Below are 14334 nucleotides of genomic sequence, written 5' to 3'. Positions count from 1 at the left end.
CCACAGAGCTTCAATCCCATCCCATTCCATCTCCGACACGATCCCACAATCCCAGGCTGCTCCAGCCTTTCCCTGGACACTGCCAGGGATCCGGGCATTCCCTGGGAATTCCAGCGCAGCCGCGAATTCCTTCCCAAGATCCCAGCCCGAGCTCCCCTTTCCCAGGGAAATCCCTCCATTCCCGCCTCTCCCAGCCTGCCATTGGATCCAGCCCCAGCCCGACTCCTCTGCGGGAAGGAATTCCGGCCTCCAGGCCCTTCCCTGGGAATCTCGGCACTCCAGGAAGGCTCTCCCTTCCCTTTCCCATCCCCGACTTCCAGAAAAAGCCCTGGCCATGGATTCGGAGCCTCCTGCATCCCACAATCCCGGAATGCTTTGGCTGGGATCCACGCAGCTTCAATCCCATCCCATTCCAAGGCCGGCACCTGCCCCGATGATCCCAGGCTGCTCCAGCCTTTCCTTGGGCACTGCCAGGGATCCGGGCATTCCCTGGGAATTCCAGCCCAGCCGCGAATTCCTTCCCAACATCCCACCCCAAGCTCCTCTTCCATCCCGCCATTCCCACTTTTCCCTTCCCTCCCCTCTCCCAATCCCCGGCAATCTCCCTCCCCAACCCATCCCAACTCCCAGCCGCTCTCCCGCCGTACCCGATCCCGAATACTGGAAGATGTTCTGCTGCATCTGCGCGTTGATCCCGGCTCCGAACTGCGCTCCCATCATCCCGCGATTCCCAAGGGATCCGCGGTTGCCCAGCGCCGCCTCGGCGTTGGCGAAAGGGCCGCCGGAGCCGGCGGAATTCCCTCCGTTCGTACCGTAACCGGGGGGATACGGGAATTGCTGGCCTTGGGGCAAGCGAGGGGCGGCTCCCAGGGGCACCGGGAGCGCGGCGGCTCCGGAGGGCGGGAGGTTATTCCCGAAATTCTGCTGGCGCATGAGGAGCGCGCGCTGCTGCATCAGCTGCCGCTGCCGGTGCTGCTGGCTGTAGAGCTCCCGCTGCCGCTGCGCCAACATCTGCGCGTTCAGGGGGGGCTGCGGACGCCGAGAATTCCCGGATTATCCCGGGGCTCCTTCCCGAGGAGCCCCCTGCCCATCATCCCCCCTGGCCAGGATGGGAGGTGGGAATTGTCGGGATGGGTGGAGGAGCGGGTGGGGAGTTGGGGATTTATGGGGGGGGAGTTTGGGAGTTTGGGGCTTTGAGAAGCTCGGGTTTCCCGAGGGGGGTCTGTGGTGGGGTGATGCCGAGCTCAAATTCCCGGAATTCTGCTCTTTCTTGGAATAAAATCCCATCCCAGGAGTTTTTCCAGCTCTCTGCTCCACAGGATCCCCCTGTTCCCTCCCCGGGACGATCCCAAATCCCAGAATTCAGCTCCTCCTGCTCAAAAATTTTGGGATGAAATCCCATCCCAGGAGCTTTCCCACTTCTTTTTCCATAGGATCACTTGGTGCCCTCCCCGGGATGATCCCAAATTCCTGGAATTCAGCTCCTCCTGCTCGGAAATTTTGGGAATAAAATCCCATCCCAGGAGTTTTTCCACCCCTTTTTCTCCATGGAATCCCCTCGTCTCCTCCCTGGGATGATCCCGAGCTCAAATTCCCAGAATTCTGCTCCTCCTGCTCCAAGACTTGGGAATAAAATCCCATCCCAGGAGTTTTTCCAGCTCTGTTCTCTGTGGGATCCCCCTGTTCCCTCCCTGGGATGATCCCGAGCTCAAATTCCCAGAATTCCGCTCTTTCTTGGAATAAAATCCCATCCCAGGAGTTTTTCCAGCTCTGTTCTCTGTGGGATCCCCCTGTTCCCTCCCCGGGGTGATCCCGAATTCCCGGAATTCCGCTCCTCCTGCTCCAAAATGTTGGGAATAAAATCCCATCCCAGGAGTTTTTCCAGCTCTCTGCTCCATGGGATCCCCCTGTTCCCTCCCCGGGATGATCCCAAATTCCCGGAATTCCGCTCCTCCTGCTCCAAAATGTTGGGAACAAAAATCCCATCCCAGGAGTTTTTCCACCCTTTTTCTCCATGGAATCCCCCCATCGTCTCCTCCCTGGGATGATCCCGAGCTCAAATTCCCGGAATTCTGCTCCTCCTGCTCAAAAATTTTGGGAATTAAATCCCATCCCAGGAGTTTTTCCACATCTTTTTTCCTGTTCCCTCCCCGGGACGATCCCGAACTCAAATTCCCGGAATTCAGCTCCTCCTGCTCCAAAATTCTCGGAATAAAATCCCATCCCAGGAGTTTTTCCAGCTCTCTCCTCCACAGGATCCCCCTGTTCCCTCCCCGGGATGATCCCAAATCCCAGAATTCAGCTCCTCCTGCTCAGAAATGTTGGGAATAAATCCCATCCCAGGAGCTTTCCCACTTCTTTTTTCCATAAGATCACTTGGTGCCCTTCCCAGGATGATCCCAAATTCCTGGAATTCCGCTCCTCCTGCTCCAAAACGTTGGGAATAAAATCCCATCCCAGGAGTTTTTCCAGCTCTGTTCTCTGTGGGATCCCCCTGTTCCCTCCCCGGGACGATCCCGAGCTCAAAATCCCGGAATTCCGCTCTTTCTTGGAATAAAATCCCATCCCAGGAGTTTTCCCACTTTGTTTTCCCACGGGATCCCTTGGTGCCATCCCCGGGACGATCCCGAACTCAAATTCCCGGAATTCAGCTCCTCCTGCTCCAAAATTCTCGGAATAAAATCCCATCCCAGGAGTTTTTCCAGCTCTCTCCTCCACAGGATCCCCCTGTTCCCTCCCCAGGATGATCCCAAATCCCAGAATTCAGCTCCTCCTGCTCAAAAATTTTGGGATGAAATCCCATCCCAGGAGCTTTCCCACTTCTTTTTCCATAGGATCACTTGGTGCCCTCCCCGGGATGATCCCAAATTCCCGGAATTCAGCTCCTCCTGCTCGGAAATTTTGGGAACAAAATCCCATCCCAGGAGTTTTTCCACCCCTTTTTCTCCATGGAATCCCCTCGTCTCCTCCCTGGGATGATCCCGAGCTCAAATTCCCAGAATTCTGCTCCTCCTGCTCCAAGACTTGGGAATAAAATCCCATCCCAGGAGTTTTTCCAGCTCTGTTCTCTGTGGGATCCCCCTGTTCCCTCCCTGGGATGATCCCGAGCTCAAATTCCCGGAATTCCGCTCTTTCTTGGAATAAAATCCCATCCCAGGAGTTTTTCCAGCTCTGTTCTCTGTGGGATCCCCCTGTTCCCTCCCCGGGGTGATCCCGAATTCCCGGAATTCCGCTCCTCCTGCTCCAAAATGTTGGGAATAAAATCCCATCCCAGGAGTTTTTCCAGCTCTCTGCTCCATGGGATCCCCCTGTTCCCTCCCCGGGATGATCCCGAATTCCCGGAATTCCGCTCCTCCTGCTCCAAAATGTTGGGAACAAAAATCCCATCCCAGGAGTTTTTCCACCCTTTTTCTCCATGGAATCCCCCCATCGTCTCCTCCCTGGGATGATCCCGAGCTCAAATTCCGGGAATTCTGCTCCTCCTGCTCAAAAATTTTGGGAATTAAATCCCATCCCAGGAGTTTTTCCACATCTTTTTTCCTGTTCCCTCCCCGGGACGATCCCGAACTCAAATTCCCGGAATTCAGCTCCTCCTGCTCCAAAATTCTCGGAATAAAATCCCATCCCAGGAGTTTTTCCAGCTCTCTCCTCCACAGGATCCCCCTGTTCCCTCCCCGGGATGATCCCAAATCCCAGAATTCAGCTCCTCCTGCTCAGAAATGTTGGGAATAAATCCCATCCCAGGAGCCTTCCCACTTCTTTTTTCCATAAGATCACTTGGTGCCCTTCCCAGGATGATCCCAAATTCCTGGAATTCCGCTCCTCCTGCTCCAAAACGTTGGGAATAAAATCCCATCCCAGGAGTTTTTCCAGCTCTGTTCTCTGTGGGATCCCCCTGTTCCCTCCCCGGGACGATCCCGAGCTCAAAATCCCGGAATTCCGCTCTTTCTTGGAATAAAATCCCATCCCAGGAGTTTTCCCACTTTGTTTTCCCACGGGATCCCTTGGTGCCATCCCTGGGACGATCCCGAGCTCAAATTCCCGGAATTCAGCTCCTCCTGCTCCAAAATTCTCGGAATAAAATCCCATCCCAGGAGTTTTTCCAGCTCTGTTCTCTGTGGGATCCCCCTGTTCCCTCCCTGGGATGATCCCAAATCCCGGAATTCAGCTCCTCCTGCTCCAGAATTTTGGGAATAAAATCCCATCCCAGGAGTTTTTCCAGCTCTGTTCTCTGTGGGATCCCCCTGTTCCCTCCCCGGGATGATCCCAAATTCCCGGAATTCAGCTCCTCCTGCTCGGAAATTTTGGGAACAAAATCCCATCCCTGGAGTTTTTCCACCCCTTTTTCTCCATGGAATCCCCTCGTCTCCTCCCTGGGATGATCCCGAGCTCAAATTCCCGGAATTCCGCTCCTCCTGCTCCAAAATGTTGGAATAAAATCCCATCCCAGGAGTTTTTCCAGCTCTGTTCTCTGTGGGATCCCCCTGTTCCCTCCCCGGGACGATCCCGAGCTCAAAATCCCGGAATTCCGCTCTTTCTTGGAATAAAATCCCATCCCAGGGGTTTTTCCACTTTTTTTTCCCACGGAATCCCTTGGTGCCATCCCTGGGACGATCCCGAGCTCAAATTCCCGGAATTCAGCTCCTCCTGCTCCAAAATTTTGGGAACAAAATCCCATCCCAGGAGTTTTTCCAGGTCTCTCCTCCACGGGATCCCCCTGTTCCCTCCCCGGGACGATCCCGAACTAAAATTCCCGGAATTCAGCTCCTCCTGCTCCAAAATTCTCGGAATAAAATCCCATCCCAGGAGTTTTTCCTGCTCTCTCCTCCATGGGATCCCCCTGTTCCCTCCCCGGGATGATCCCAAATCCCAGAATTCAGCTCCTCCTGCTCGGAAATTTTGGGAATAAATCCCATCCCAGGAGCTTTCCCACTTCTTTTTTCCATAGGATCACTTGGTGCCCTCCCCGGGATGATCCCAAATTCCCGGAATTCAGCTCCTCCTGCTCGGAAATTTTGGGAACAAAATCCCATCTCAGGAGTTTTTCCACCCCTTTTTCTCCATGGAATCCCCTCGTCTCCTCCCTGGGATGATCCCGAGCTCAAATTCCCAGAATTCTGCTCCTCCTGCTCCAAGACTTGGGAATAAAATCCCATCCCAGGAGTTTTTCCAGCTCTGTTCTCTGTGGGATCCCCCTCGTCTCCTCCCTGGGATGATCCCGAGCTCAAATTCCCAGAATTCCGCTCTTTCTTGGAATAAAATCCCATCCCAGGAGTTTTTCCACATCTTTTTTCCTGTTCCCTCCCTGGGATGATCCCGAGCTCAAATTCCCGGAATTCCGCTCTTTCTTGGAATAAAATCCCATCCCAGGAGTTTTTCCAGCTCTGTTCTCTGTGGGATCCCCCTGTTCCCTCCCCGGGGTGATCCCGAATTCCCGGAATTCCGCTCCTCCTGCTCCAAAATGTTGGGAATAGAATCCCATCCCAGGAGTTTTTCCAGCTCTCTGCTCCATGGGATCCCCCTGTTCCCTCCCCGGGATGATCCCAAATTCCCGGAATTCCGCTCCTCCTGCTCCAAAATGTTGGGAACAAAAATCCCATCCCAGGAGTTTTTCCACCCTTTTTCTCCATGGAATCCCCCCATCGTCTCCTCCCTGGGATGATCCCGAGCTCAAATTCCCGGAATTCTGCTCCTCCTGCTCAAAAATTTTGGGAATTAAATCCCATCCCAGGAGTTTTTCCACATCTTTTTTCCTGTTCCCTCCCCGGGACGATCCCGAACTCAAATTCCCGGAATTCAGCTCCTCCTGCTCCAAAATTCTCGGAATAAAATCCCATCCCAGGAGTTTTTCCAGCTCTCTCCTCCACAGGATCCCCCTGTTCCCTCCCCGGGATGATCCCAAATCCCAGAATTCAGCTCCTCCTGCTCAGAAATGTTGGGAATAAATCCCATCCCAGGAGCTTTCCCACTTCTTTTTTCCATAAGATCACTTGGTGCCCTTCCCAGGATGATCCCAAATTCCTGGAATTCCGCTCCTCCTGCTCCAAAACGTTGGGAATAAAATCCCATCCCAGGAGTTTTTCCAGCTCTGTTCTCTGTGGGATCCCCCTGTTCCCTCCCCGGGACGATCCCGAGCTCAAAATCCCGGAATTCCGCTCTTTCTTGGAATAAAATCCCATCCCAGGAGTTTTCCCACTTTGTTTTCCCACGGGATCCCTTGGTGCCATCCCTGGGACGATCCTGAGCTCAAATTCCCGGAATTCAGCTCCTCCTGCTCCAAAATTTTGGGAACAAAATCCCATCCCAGGAGTTTTTCCAGGTCTCTCCTCCACGGGATCCCCCTGTTCCCTCCCCGGGACGATCCCGAACTAAAATTCCCGGAATTCAGCTCCTCCTGCTCCAAAATTCTCGGAATAAAATCCCATCCCAGGAGTTTTTCCTGCTCTCTCCTCCATGGGATCCCCCTGTTCCCTCCCCGGGATGATCCCAAATCCCAGAATTCAGCTCCTCCTGCTCGGAAATTTTGGGAATAAATCCCATCCCAGGAGCTTTCCCACTTCTTTTTTCCATAGGATCACTTGGTGCCTTCCCCGGGATGATCCTAAATCCCGGAATTCAGCTCCTCCTGCTCGGAAATTTTGGGAATAAAATCCCATCCCAGGGGTTTTTCCACCCCTTTTTCTCCATGGAATCCCCTCGTCTCCTCCCTGGGATGATCCCGAGCTCAAATTCCCAGAATTCTGCTCCTCCTGCTCCAAGACATTGGAATAAAATCCCATCCCAGGAGTTTTTCCAGCTCTGTTCTCTGTGGGATCCCCCTGTTCCCTCCCTGGGATGATCCCAAACCCCGGAATTCAGCTCCTCCTGCTCCAGAATTTTGGGAATAAAATCCCATCCCAGGAGTTTTTCCAGCTCTGTTCTCTGTGGGATCCCCCTGTTCCCTCCCTGGGATGATCCCAAATCCCGGAATTCAGCTCCTCCTGCTCCAGAATTTTGGGAATAAAATCCCATCCCAGGAGTTTTTCCAGCTCTGTTCTCTGTGGGATCCCCCTGTTCCCTCCCCGGGACGATCCCGAGCTCAAAATCCCGGAATTCCGCTCTTTCTTGGAATAAAATCCCATCCCAGGAGTTTTCCCACTTTGTTTTCCCACGGGATCCCTTGGTGCCATCCCTGGGACGATCCCGAGCTCAAATTCCCGGAATTCAGCTCCTCCTGCTCCAAAATTCTCGGAATAAAATCCCATCCCAGGAGTTTTTCCAGCTCTGTTCTCTGTGGGATCCCCCTGTTCCCTCCCCGGGATGATCCCAAATTCCCGGAATTCAGCTCCTCCTGCTCGGAAATTTTGGGAACAAAATCCCATCCCTGGAGTTTTTCCACCCCTTTTTCTCCATGGAATCCCCTCGTCTCCTCCCTGGGATGATCCCGAGCTCAAATTCCCGGAATTCCGCTCCTCCTGCTCCAAAACGTTGGGAATAAAATCCCATCCCAGGAGTTTTTCCAGCTCTGTTCTCTGTGGGATCCCCCTGTTCCCTCCCCGGGACGATCCCGAGCTCAAAATCCCGGAATTCCGCTCTTTCTTGGAATAAAATCCCATCCCAGGGGTTTTTCCACTTTTTTTTCCCACGGGATCCCTTGGTGCCATCCCTGGGACGATCCCGAACTCAAATTCCCGGAATTCAGCTCCTCCTGCTCCAAAATTTTGGGAACAAAATCCCATCCCAGGAGTTTTTCCAGGTCTCTCCTCCACGGGATCCCCCTGTTCCCTCCCCGGGACGATCCCGAACTAAAATTCCCGGAATTCAGCTCCTCCTGCTCCAAAATTCTCGGAATAAAATCCCATCCCAGGAGTTTTTCCTGCTCTCTCCTCCATGGGATCCCCCTGTTCCCTCCCCGGGATGATCCCAAATCCCAGAATTCAGCTCCTCCTGCTCGGAAATTTTGGGAATAAATCCCATCCCAGGAGCTTTCCCACTTCTTTTTTCCATAGGATCACTTGGTGCCCTCCCCGGGATGATCCTAAATCCCGGAATTCAGCTCCTCCTGCTCGGAAATTTTGGGAACAAAATCCCATCCCAGGAGTTTTTCCACCCCTTTTTCTCCATGGAATCCCCTCGTCTCCTCCCTGGGATGATCCCGAGCTCAAATTCCCAGAATTCTGCTCCTCCTGCTCCAAGAGATTGGAATAAAATCCCATCCCAGGAGTTTTTCCAGCTCTCTCCTCCATGGGATCCCCCTGTTCCCTCCCCGGGATGATCCCAAATCCCGGAATTCAGCTCCTCCTGGTCCAGAATTTTGGGAATAAAATCCCATCCCAGGAGTTTTTCCAGCTCTGTTCTCTGTGGGATCCCCCTGTTCCCTCCCCGGGACGATCCCGAGCTCAAAATCCCGGAATTCCGCTCTTTCTTGGAATAAAATCCCATCCCAGGGGTTTTTCCACTTTTTTTTCCCACGGGATCCCTTGGTGCCATCCCTGGGACGATCCCGAGCTCAAATTCCCGGAATTCAGCTCCTCCTGCTCCAAAATTTTGGGAACAAAATCCCATCCCAGGAGTTTTTCCAGGTCTCTCCTCCACGGGATCCCCCTGTTCCCTCCCCGGGACGATCCCGAACTAAAATTCCCGGAATTCAGCTCCTCCTGCTCCAAAATTCTCGGAATAAAATCCCATCCCAGGAGTTTTTCCTGCTCTCTCCTCCATGGGATCCCCCTGTTCCCTCCCCGGGATGATCCCAAATCCCAGAATTCAGCTCCTCCTGCTCGGAAATTTTGGGAATAAATCCCATCCCAGGAGCTTTCCCACTTCTTTTTTCCATAGGATCACTTGGTGCCCTCCCCGGGATGATCCTAAATCCCGGAATTCAGCTCCTCCTGCTCGGAAATTTTGGGAACAAAATCCCATCCCAGGAGTTTTTCCACCCCTTTTTCTCCATGGAATCCCCTCGTCTCCTCCCTGGGATGATCCCGAGCTCAAATTCCCAGAATTCTGCTCCTCCTGCTCCAAGAGATTGGAATAAAATCCCATCCCAGGAGTTTTTCCAGCTCTCTCCTCCATGGGATCCCCCTGTTCCCTCCCCGGGATGATCCCAAATCCCGGAATTCAGCTCCTCCTGGTCCAGAATTTTGGGAATAAAATCCCATCCCAGGAGTTTTTCCAGCTCTGTTCTCTGTGGGATCCCCCTGTTCCCTCCCCGGGACGATCCCGAGCTCAAAATCCCGGAATTCCGCTCTTTCTTGGAATAAAATCCCATCCCAGGAGTTTTCCCACTTTGTTTTCCCACGGGATCCCTTGGTGCCATCCCTGGGACGATCCCGAGCTCAAATTCCCGGAATTCAGCTCCTCCTGCTCCAAAATTTTGGGAACAAAATCCCATCCCAGGAGTTTTTCCAGCTCTCTCCTCCACGGGATCCCCCTGTTCCCTCCCTGGCACGATCCCGAACTAAAATTCCCGGAATTCAGCTCCTCCTGCTCCAAAATTCTCGGAATAAAATCCCATCCCAGGAGTTTTTCCAGCTCTCTGCTCCACAGGATCCCCCTGTTCCCTCCCCGGGATGATCCCAAATCCCAGAATTCAGCTCCTCCTGCTCGGAAATTTTGGGAATAAATCCCATCCCAGGAGCTTTCCCACTTCTTTTTTCCATAGGATCACTTGGTGCCTTCCCCGGGATGATCCTAAATCCCAGAATTCAGCTCCTCCTGCTCCAAAATTCTCGGAATAAAATCCCATCCCAGGAGTTTTTCCACCCCTTTTTCTCCATGGAATCCCCTCGTCTCCTCCCTGGGATGATCCCGAGCTCAAATTCCCGGAATTCAGCTCCTCCTGCTCGGAAATTTTGGGAACAAAATCCCATCCCAGGAGTTTTTCCACCCCTTTTTCTCCATGGAATCCCCTCGTCTCCTCCCTGGGATGATCCCGAGCTCAAATTCCCGGAATTCCGCTCTTTCTTGGAATAAAATCCCATCCCAGGAGTTTTTCCAGCTCTCTCCTCCATGGGATCCCCCTGTTCCCTCCCCGGGATGATCCCAAACCCCGGAATTCAGCTCCTCCTGCTCCAGAATTTTGGGAATAAAATCCCATCCCAGGAGTTTTTCCAGCTCTGTTCTCTGTGGGATCCCCCTGTTCCCTCCCCGGGATGATCCCAAATTCCCGGAATTCAGCTCCTCCTGCTCGGAAATTTTGGGAACAAAATCCCATCCCTGGATTTTCCACCCCTTTTTCTCCATGGAATCCCCTCGTCTCCTCCCTGGGATGATCCCGAGCTCAAATTCCCGGAATTCCGCTCCTCCTGCTCCAAAATGTTGGAATAAAATCCCATCCCAGGAGTTTTTCCAGCTCTGTTCTCTGTGGGATCCCCCTGTTCCCTCCCCGGGATGATCCCGAGCTCAGGATCCCAGAATTCCGCTCTTTCTTGGAATAAAATCCCATCCCAGGGGTTTTTCCACTTTTTTTTCCATAGGATCACTTGGTGCCCGCCCCGGGATGATCCCAAATTCCCGGAATTCAGCTCCTCCTGCTCCAAAATTCTCGGAATAAAATCCCATCCCAGGAGTTTTTCCAGCTCTGTTCCCTGTGGGATCCCCCTGTTCCCTCCCCGGGATGATCCCAAATTCCCGGAATTCCGCCCCTCCTGCTCCAAAATGTTGGGAAAAGCCCCAAAAAGGCCGAGGCCTCTCCCAGATGTGGAATAAAATCCCCGGAATTCCTTTGGAATTCCCACTTCTCCTCATTCCCAGTGGAAAATTCATTCCCCTTTTTTTTTTTTTTTAGGAGCCAGGGATGAACTTGAGGAGCCGGGAATTTTCTGGGATGGTGGAGAAAATTCCTGAAATTCTGGGATTTGAAGGATTTCTAATTCCTGAAGATTTTTCCCAAATCAATCCCTGAACATTCCCATTCAAAAGGAGCCGGGAATTTGTGGGATTGTGGAGAAAATTCCCTAAATTCTGGTGTTGGAAGGATTTCAATTTCCGAATGATTTTCCCAAATAAATTCCTGAACATTCCCTAAAAAAATAACAAAGGATTTGTGCCTTAAGCAGGAGGAGCTGGAAAATCATGGAAAAACCACCCCAGAAAACCAGGAAAAAATCCCAGGAATTCTCTCCTGTTAAGGAAGAAGCGGAGCTGGAAAATCATGGAAAAATCACCCCAAAAAACCCAGGAAAAAATCCCGGGAATTCCCTCCCATTAAGGAGGGAAAAGAGCTGGAAAATCATGGAAAATCTACCCCAAAAAAATAGGAAAAAACCCTGGAATTCTCCCTCATTAAGGAAGAAGCGGAGCTGGAAAATCATGGAAAATCATGGAAAAAACACCCTAAAAATCCAGGAAAAAGCCCCAGGAATTCCCTCCCATTAAGGATCCAGCCAGGCCGTGCTGGGACGCTCCATCCCAAATTTTCCGGGCCGGAATCCCATCCCAAATCCCGCTTTAATAAGGAGGAAAATCATGGAAAAACCACCCTAAAAAAACCAGGAAAAAAACCAGGAATTCCTCCTGTTAACGAACAAAAAGAGCTGGAAAATCATGGAAAATCCACCCCAAAAAAACCAGGAAAAAAACCTGGGAATTCCCTCCCGTTAAGGAGGAAAAAGAGCGGGAAAATCATCGAAAAACCACCCCAAAAAAACCAGGAAAAAACGCCGGGAATTCCCTCCCGTTAAGGAGGAAGAAGAGCTGGAAAATCATGGAAAATCCACCCCAAAAATCCCGGAAAAAACCCCAGGAATTCTCTCCTGTTCCGCATCCAGCCAGGCCGTGCTGGGAGGCTCCATCCCAAATTTTCCCGGGTGGAATCTCATCCCGAATCCTCCCTTTAATGAGGAGGAAAATCATGGAAAAACCACCCCAAAAAACCCAGAAAAAATCCGAGGAATTCCCTCCCATTAAGGAAGAAGCAGAGCTGGAAAATCATGGAAAAATCACCCCAAAAAAACGGGAAAAAACTCCAGGAATTCTCTCCCATTAAGGAGGAAGAAGAGCTGGAAAACCATGGAAAACCCATCCCAAAAAGACAGGAAAAAAACCCTGGGAATTCCTTCCCATTAAGGAACAAAAAGAGCTGGAAAATCATGGAAAATCCACCCTAAAAAAGCCAGGAAAAAACCCCGGGAATTCCCTCCCGTTAAGGAAGAAAAAGAGCTGGAAAATCATGGAAAAATCACCCCAAAAAAACCCCAGGAAAAATCCCGGGAATTCTCTCCTGTTAAGGAAGAAAAAGAGCTAGAAAATCATGGAAAAAACACCCTAAAAAAAACAGGAAAAAACGCCGGGAATTCCCTCCCGTTAAGGAAGAAAAAGAGCTGGAAAATCATGGAAAATCCACCCCAAAAAAACCAGGGAAAAAAACCAGGAATTCCCTCCCATTAAGGAACAAAAAGAGCTGGAAAATCACGGAAAATCCACCTAAAAAAACCCAGGAAAAAACGCTGGGAATTCCCTCCCGTTAAGGAGAAAATCATGGAAAAACCACTCCCAAAAAACCAGGAAAAAACCCCAGGAACTCTCTCCCGTTAAGGAGGAAAAGAGCTGGAAAACCATGGGAAATCATGGAAAATCCACCCTAAAAATCCAGGAAAAAAACCCCGGGAATTCCCTCCCGTTACAGATCCAGCCAGGCCATACTGGGACGCTCCATCCCAAATTTTCCCGGCCGGAATCCCATCCCAAATCCCGCTTTACCTGCGGCGCCAGCTGCTGCTGCATTCCCGCCCTCATGGAGATTCCCACCGGAGCGCTGGCGGCGAACTGGCTCAGGAGAGCCTGGCGGTTCTGCTGGAGCAGCTGGAATCGGGACACACGGAATTCCCTGAAAATTCCCTCCCGGCAATTCCCGGGCGGAATTTGGGCCGGGAAGTCGGGAATTACCTGCTGCTGGCCCTGGAGCCGCTGCTGCAGCTGCAGCCGGAGCTGGTTGGGAGCGCTCGGGGGGCGGCTCAGCGGCTGCCGGGGCGGGATTCCCATGGAATTCGGGAACGCCGCGCGCGGAGGCGGCGGAGGGACGGCCACGGGGACGGCGCCGAAGGACGGCTTCTGCCGCAGCATTCCCGGGAAAGCGCCGGGAATGTTGGCGCTGGGAGAGGCCGAGGAGGAGGAGGAGGAGGAGGAGGAGGAGGAGGAGGAGGAGGAAGAGGAGGAGGAGGAGGGTGGGAAGGGCTGCGGGAACATTCCCGGTTTTTGCTCCAGGAGCAGCGGGGGCGGCGTGGATTGGTGGGGTTGGAATCGTTCCGTCAGCGCTTCCAGGCCGCCGCCCTGCCGGGGGAAAGAGCGTGGGAATGAGATCCCAGCGGTGCTGCTGAGCCCCATCCCAAAATCCCTTTGGGTTCCGAAATCCATTCGGAGCCCCATCCCAAAATCCCTTTGGGTTCCGAAATCCATTTGGGTTCCAAAATCCATTCGGAGTTTGATCCCAAAATCCCTGTAGAGCCCCATCCCAAAATCCCTTTGGAGCCCAATCCCAAAATCCCTTCAGAGCCCGATCCCAAAATCCCTTTGGAGTTTGATCCCAAAACCCCTTTGGAGCCCCATCCCAAAATCTCTTTGGGTTCCAAAATCCATTTGGAGTTTGATCCCAAAACCTCTTTGAAATCCCATCCCAAAATCCCTTCAGAGTCTGATCCCAGAATCTCTTTGGATCCCAAAATCCCTTTGGAGCCTCATCCCGAAATCCATTTGGGTTCCAAAATCCATTCGGAGCCTGAGTCCCAAAATCCCTTTGGAGCCTCATCCCAAAATCCCTTTGGAGCCCGATCCCAAAATCTCTTTGGATCCCAAAAATCCCTTTGGAGCCTCATCCCAAAATCCCTTTGGAGCCCGATCCCAAAATCCCTTTGGATGCCAATCCCAAAATCCCTTCAGAGTCCCATCCCAAAATCTCTTTGGATCCCAAAATCATTTTGGAGCCTCATCCCAAAATCCCTTTGGGTTCCAAAATCCCTTTGGAGTCTGATCCCAAAATCCCTTTGGGTTCCAAAATCCATTTGGAGTTTGATCCCAAAATCCCTTTGGAGCCTCATCCCAAAATCTCTTTGGAGCCCAATCCCAAAATCCCTTCAGAGCCCGATCCCAAAATCCCTTTGGAGTTTGATCCCAAAATCTCTTTGAAATCCCATCCCAAAATCCCTTCAGAGCCTGAACCCAAAACCTCTTTGGATCCCAGAATCTCTTTGGATCCCAAAATCCCTTTGAAGCCCAAAATCCCTTTGGAGCCTGATCCCAAAATCCCTTTGGATCCCAAAATCCCTTTGGATCCCAAAATCCCTTCAGAGCCCAATCCCAGAACCTCTTTGGATCCCAAAATCTCTTCGGATCCCAAAGTCCCTTTGGAGTCTGATCCCA

At 52.1% G+C, this 14334-nt stretch overlaps 1 protein-coding gene and 3 long non-coding RNA genes across 5 annotated transcripts in view; all 4 read right to left on the bottom strand.

Annotated features, from left to right (window-relative positions):
* Window positions 1–812: 812 nt before the first annotated feature.
* Window positions 813–14334, bottom strand: part of NCOA1 (nuclear receptor coactivator 1) — a gene marked incomplete at its 5' end in the record, with an annotated part of 75845 nt that continues 62323 nt past the window's right edge. The window contains 3 exons of the mRNA XM_048298370.1: window positions 813–1029; window positions 12679–12780; window positions 12865–13248. Of these exons, the coding sequence (XP_048154327.1) occupies window positions 908–1029; window positions 12679–12780; window positions 12865–13248 (608 nt within the window). The remainder of the gene's footprint in view (window positions 1030–12678; window positions 12781–12864; window positions 13249–14334) is intronic.
* LOC125322881 lies at window positions 3895–5762 on the bottom strand. The gene is made up of 4 exons (XR_007202265.1): window positions 5590–5762; window positions 5051–5249; window positions 4340–4571; window positions 3895–3982 (listed from the first exon to the last, which is right to left on the bottom strand). It is a non-coding gene; the product is annotated as an uncharacterized LOC125322881 (long non-coding RNA).
* On the bottom strand, window positions 7050–9277 carry LOC125322880. 2 transcript variants are annotated; one of them, XR_007202264.1, is made up of 5 exons: window positions 9265–9277; window positions 8916–9038; window positions 8090–8437; window positions 7379–7611; window positions 7050–7137 (listed from the first exon to the last, which is right to left on the bottom strand). It is a non-coding gene; the product is annotated as an uncharacterized LOC125322880 (long non-coding RNA). The 2 variants fall into 2 exon arrangements; XR_007202263.1 differs by lacking the exons at window positions 8916–9038; window positions 9265–9277 and having other exon boundaries at window positions 8090–8553.
* On the bottom strand, window positions 9710–11531 carry LOC125322882. The gene is made up of 2 exons (XR_007202266.1): window positions 10441–11531; window positions 9710–10092 (listed from the first exon to the last, which is right to left on the bottom strand). It is a non-coding gene; the product is annotated as an uncharacterized LOC125322882 (long non-coding RNA).

The sequence above is a fragment of the Corvus hawaiiensis genome, chromosome 3, assembly GCF_020740725.1.
Source record: "Corvus hawaiiensis isolate bCorHaw1 chromosome 3, bCorHaw1.pri.cur, whole genome shotgun sequence".
Taxonomy (NCBI): Eukaryota; Metazoa; Chordata; class Aves; order Passeriformes; family Corvidae; genus Corvus; species Corvus hawaiiensis.
The sequence above is the reverse complement of the archived record's forward strand: the minus strand, read 5'-3'. Positions and strand labels throughout refer to the sequence as shown.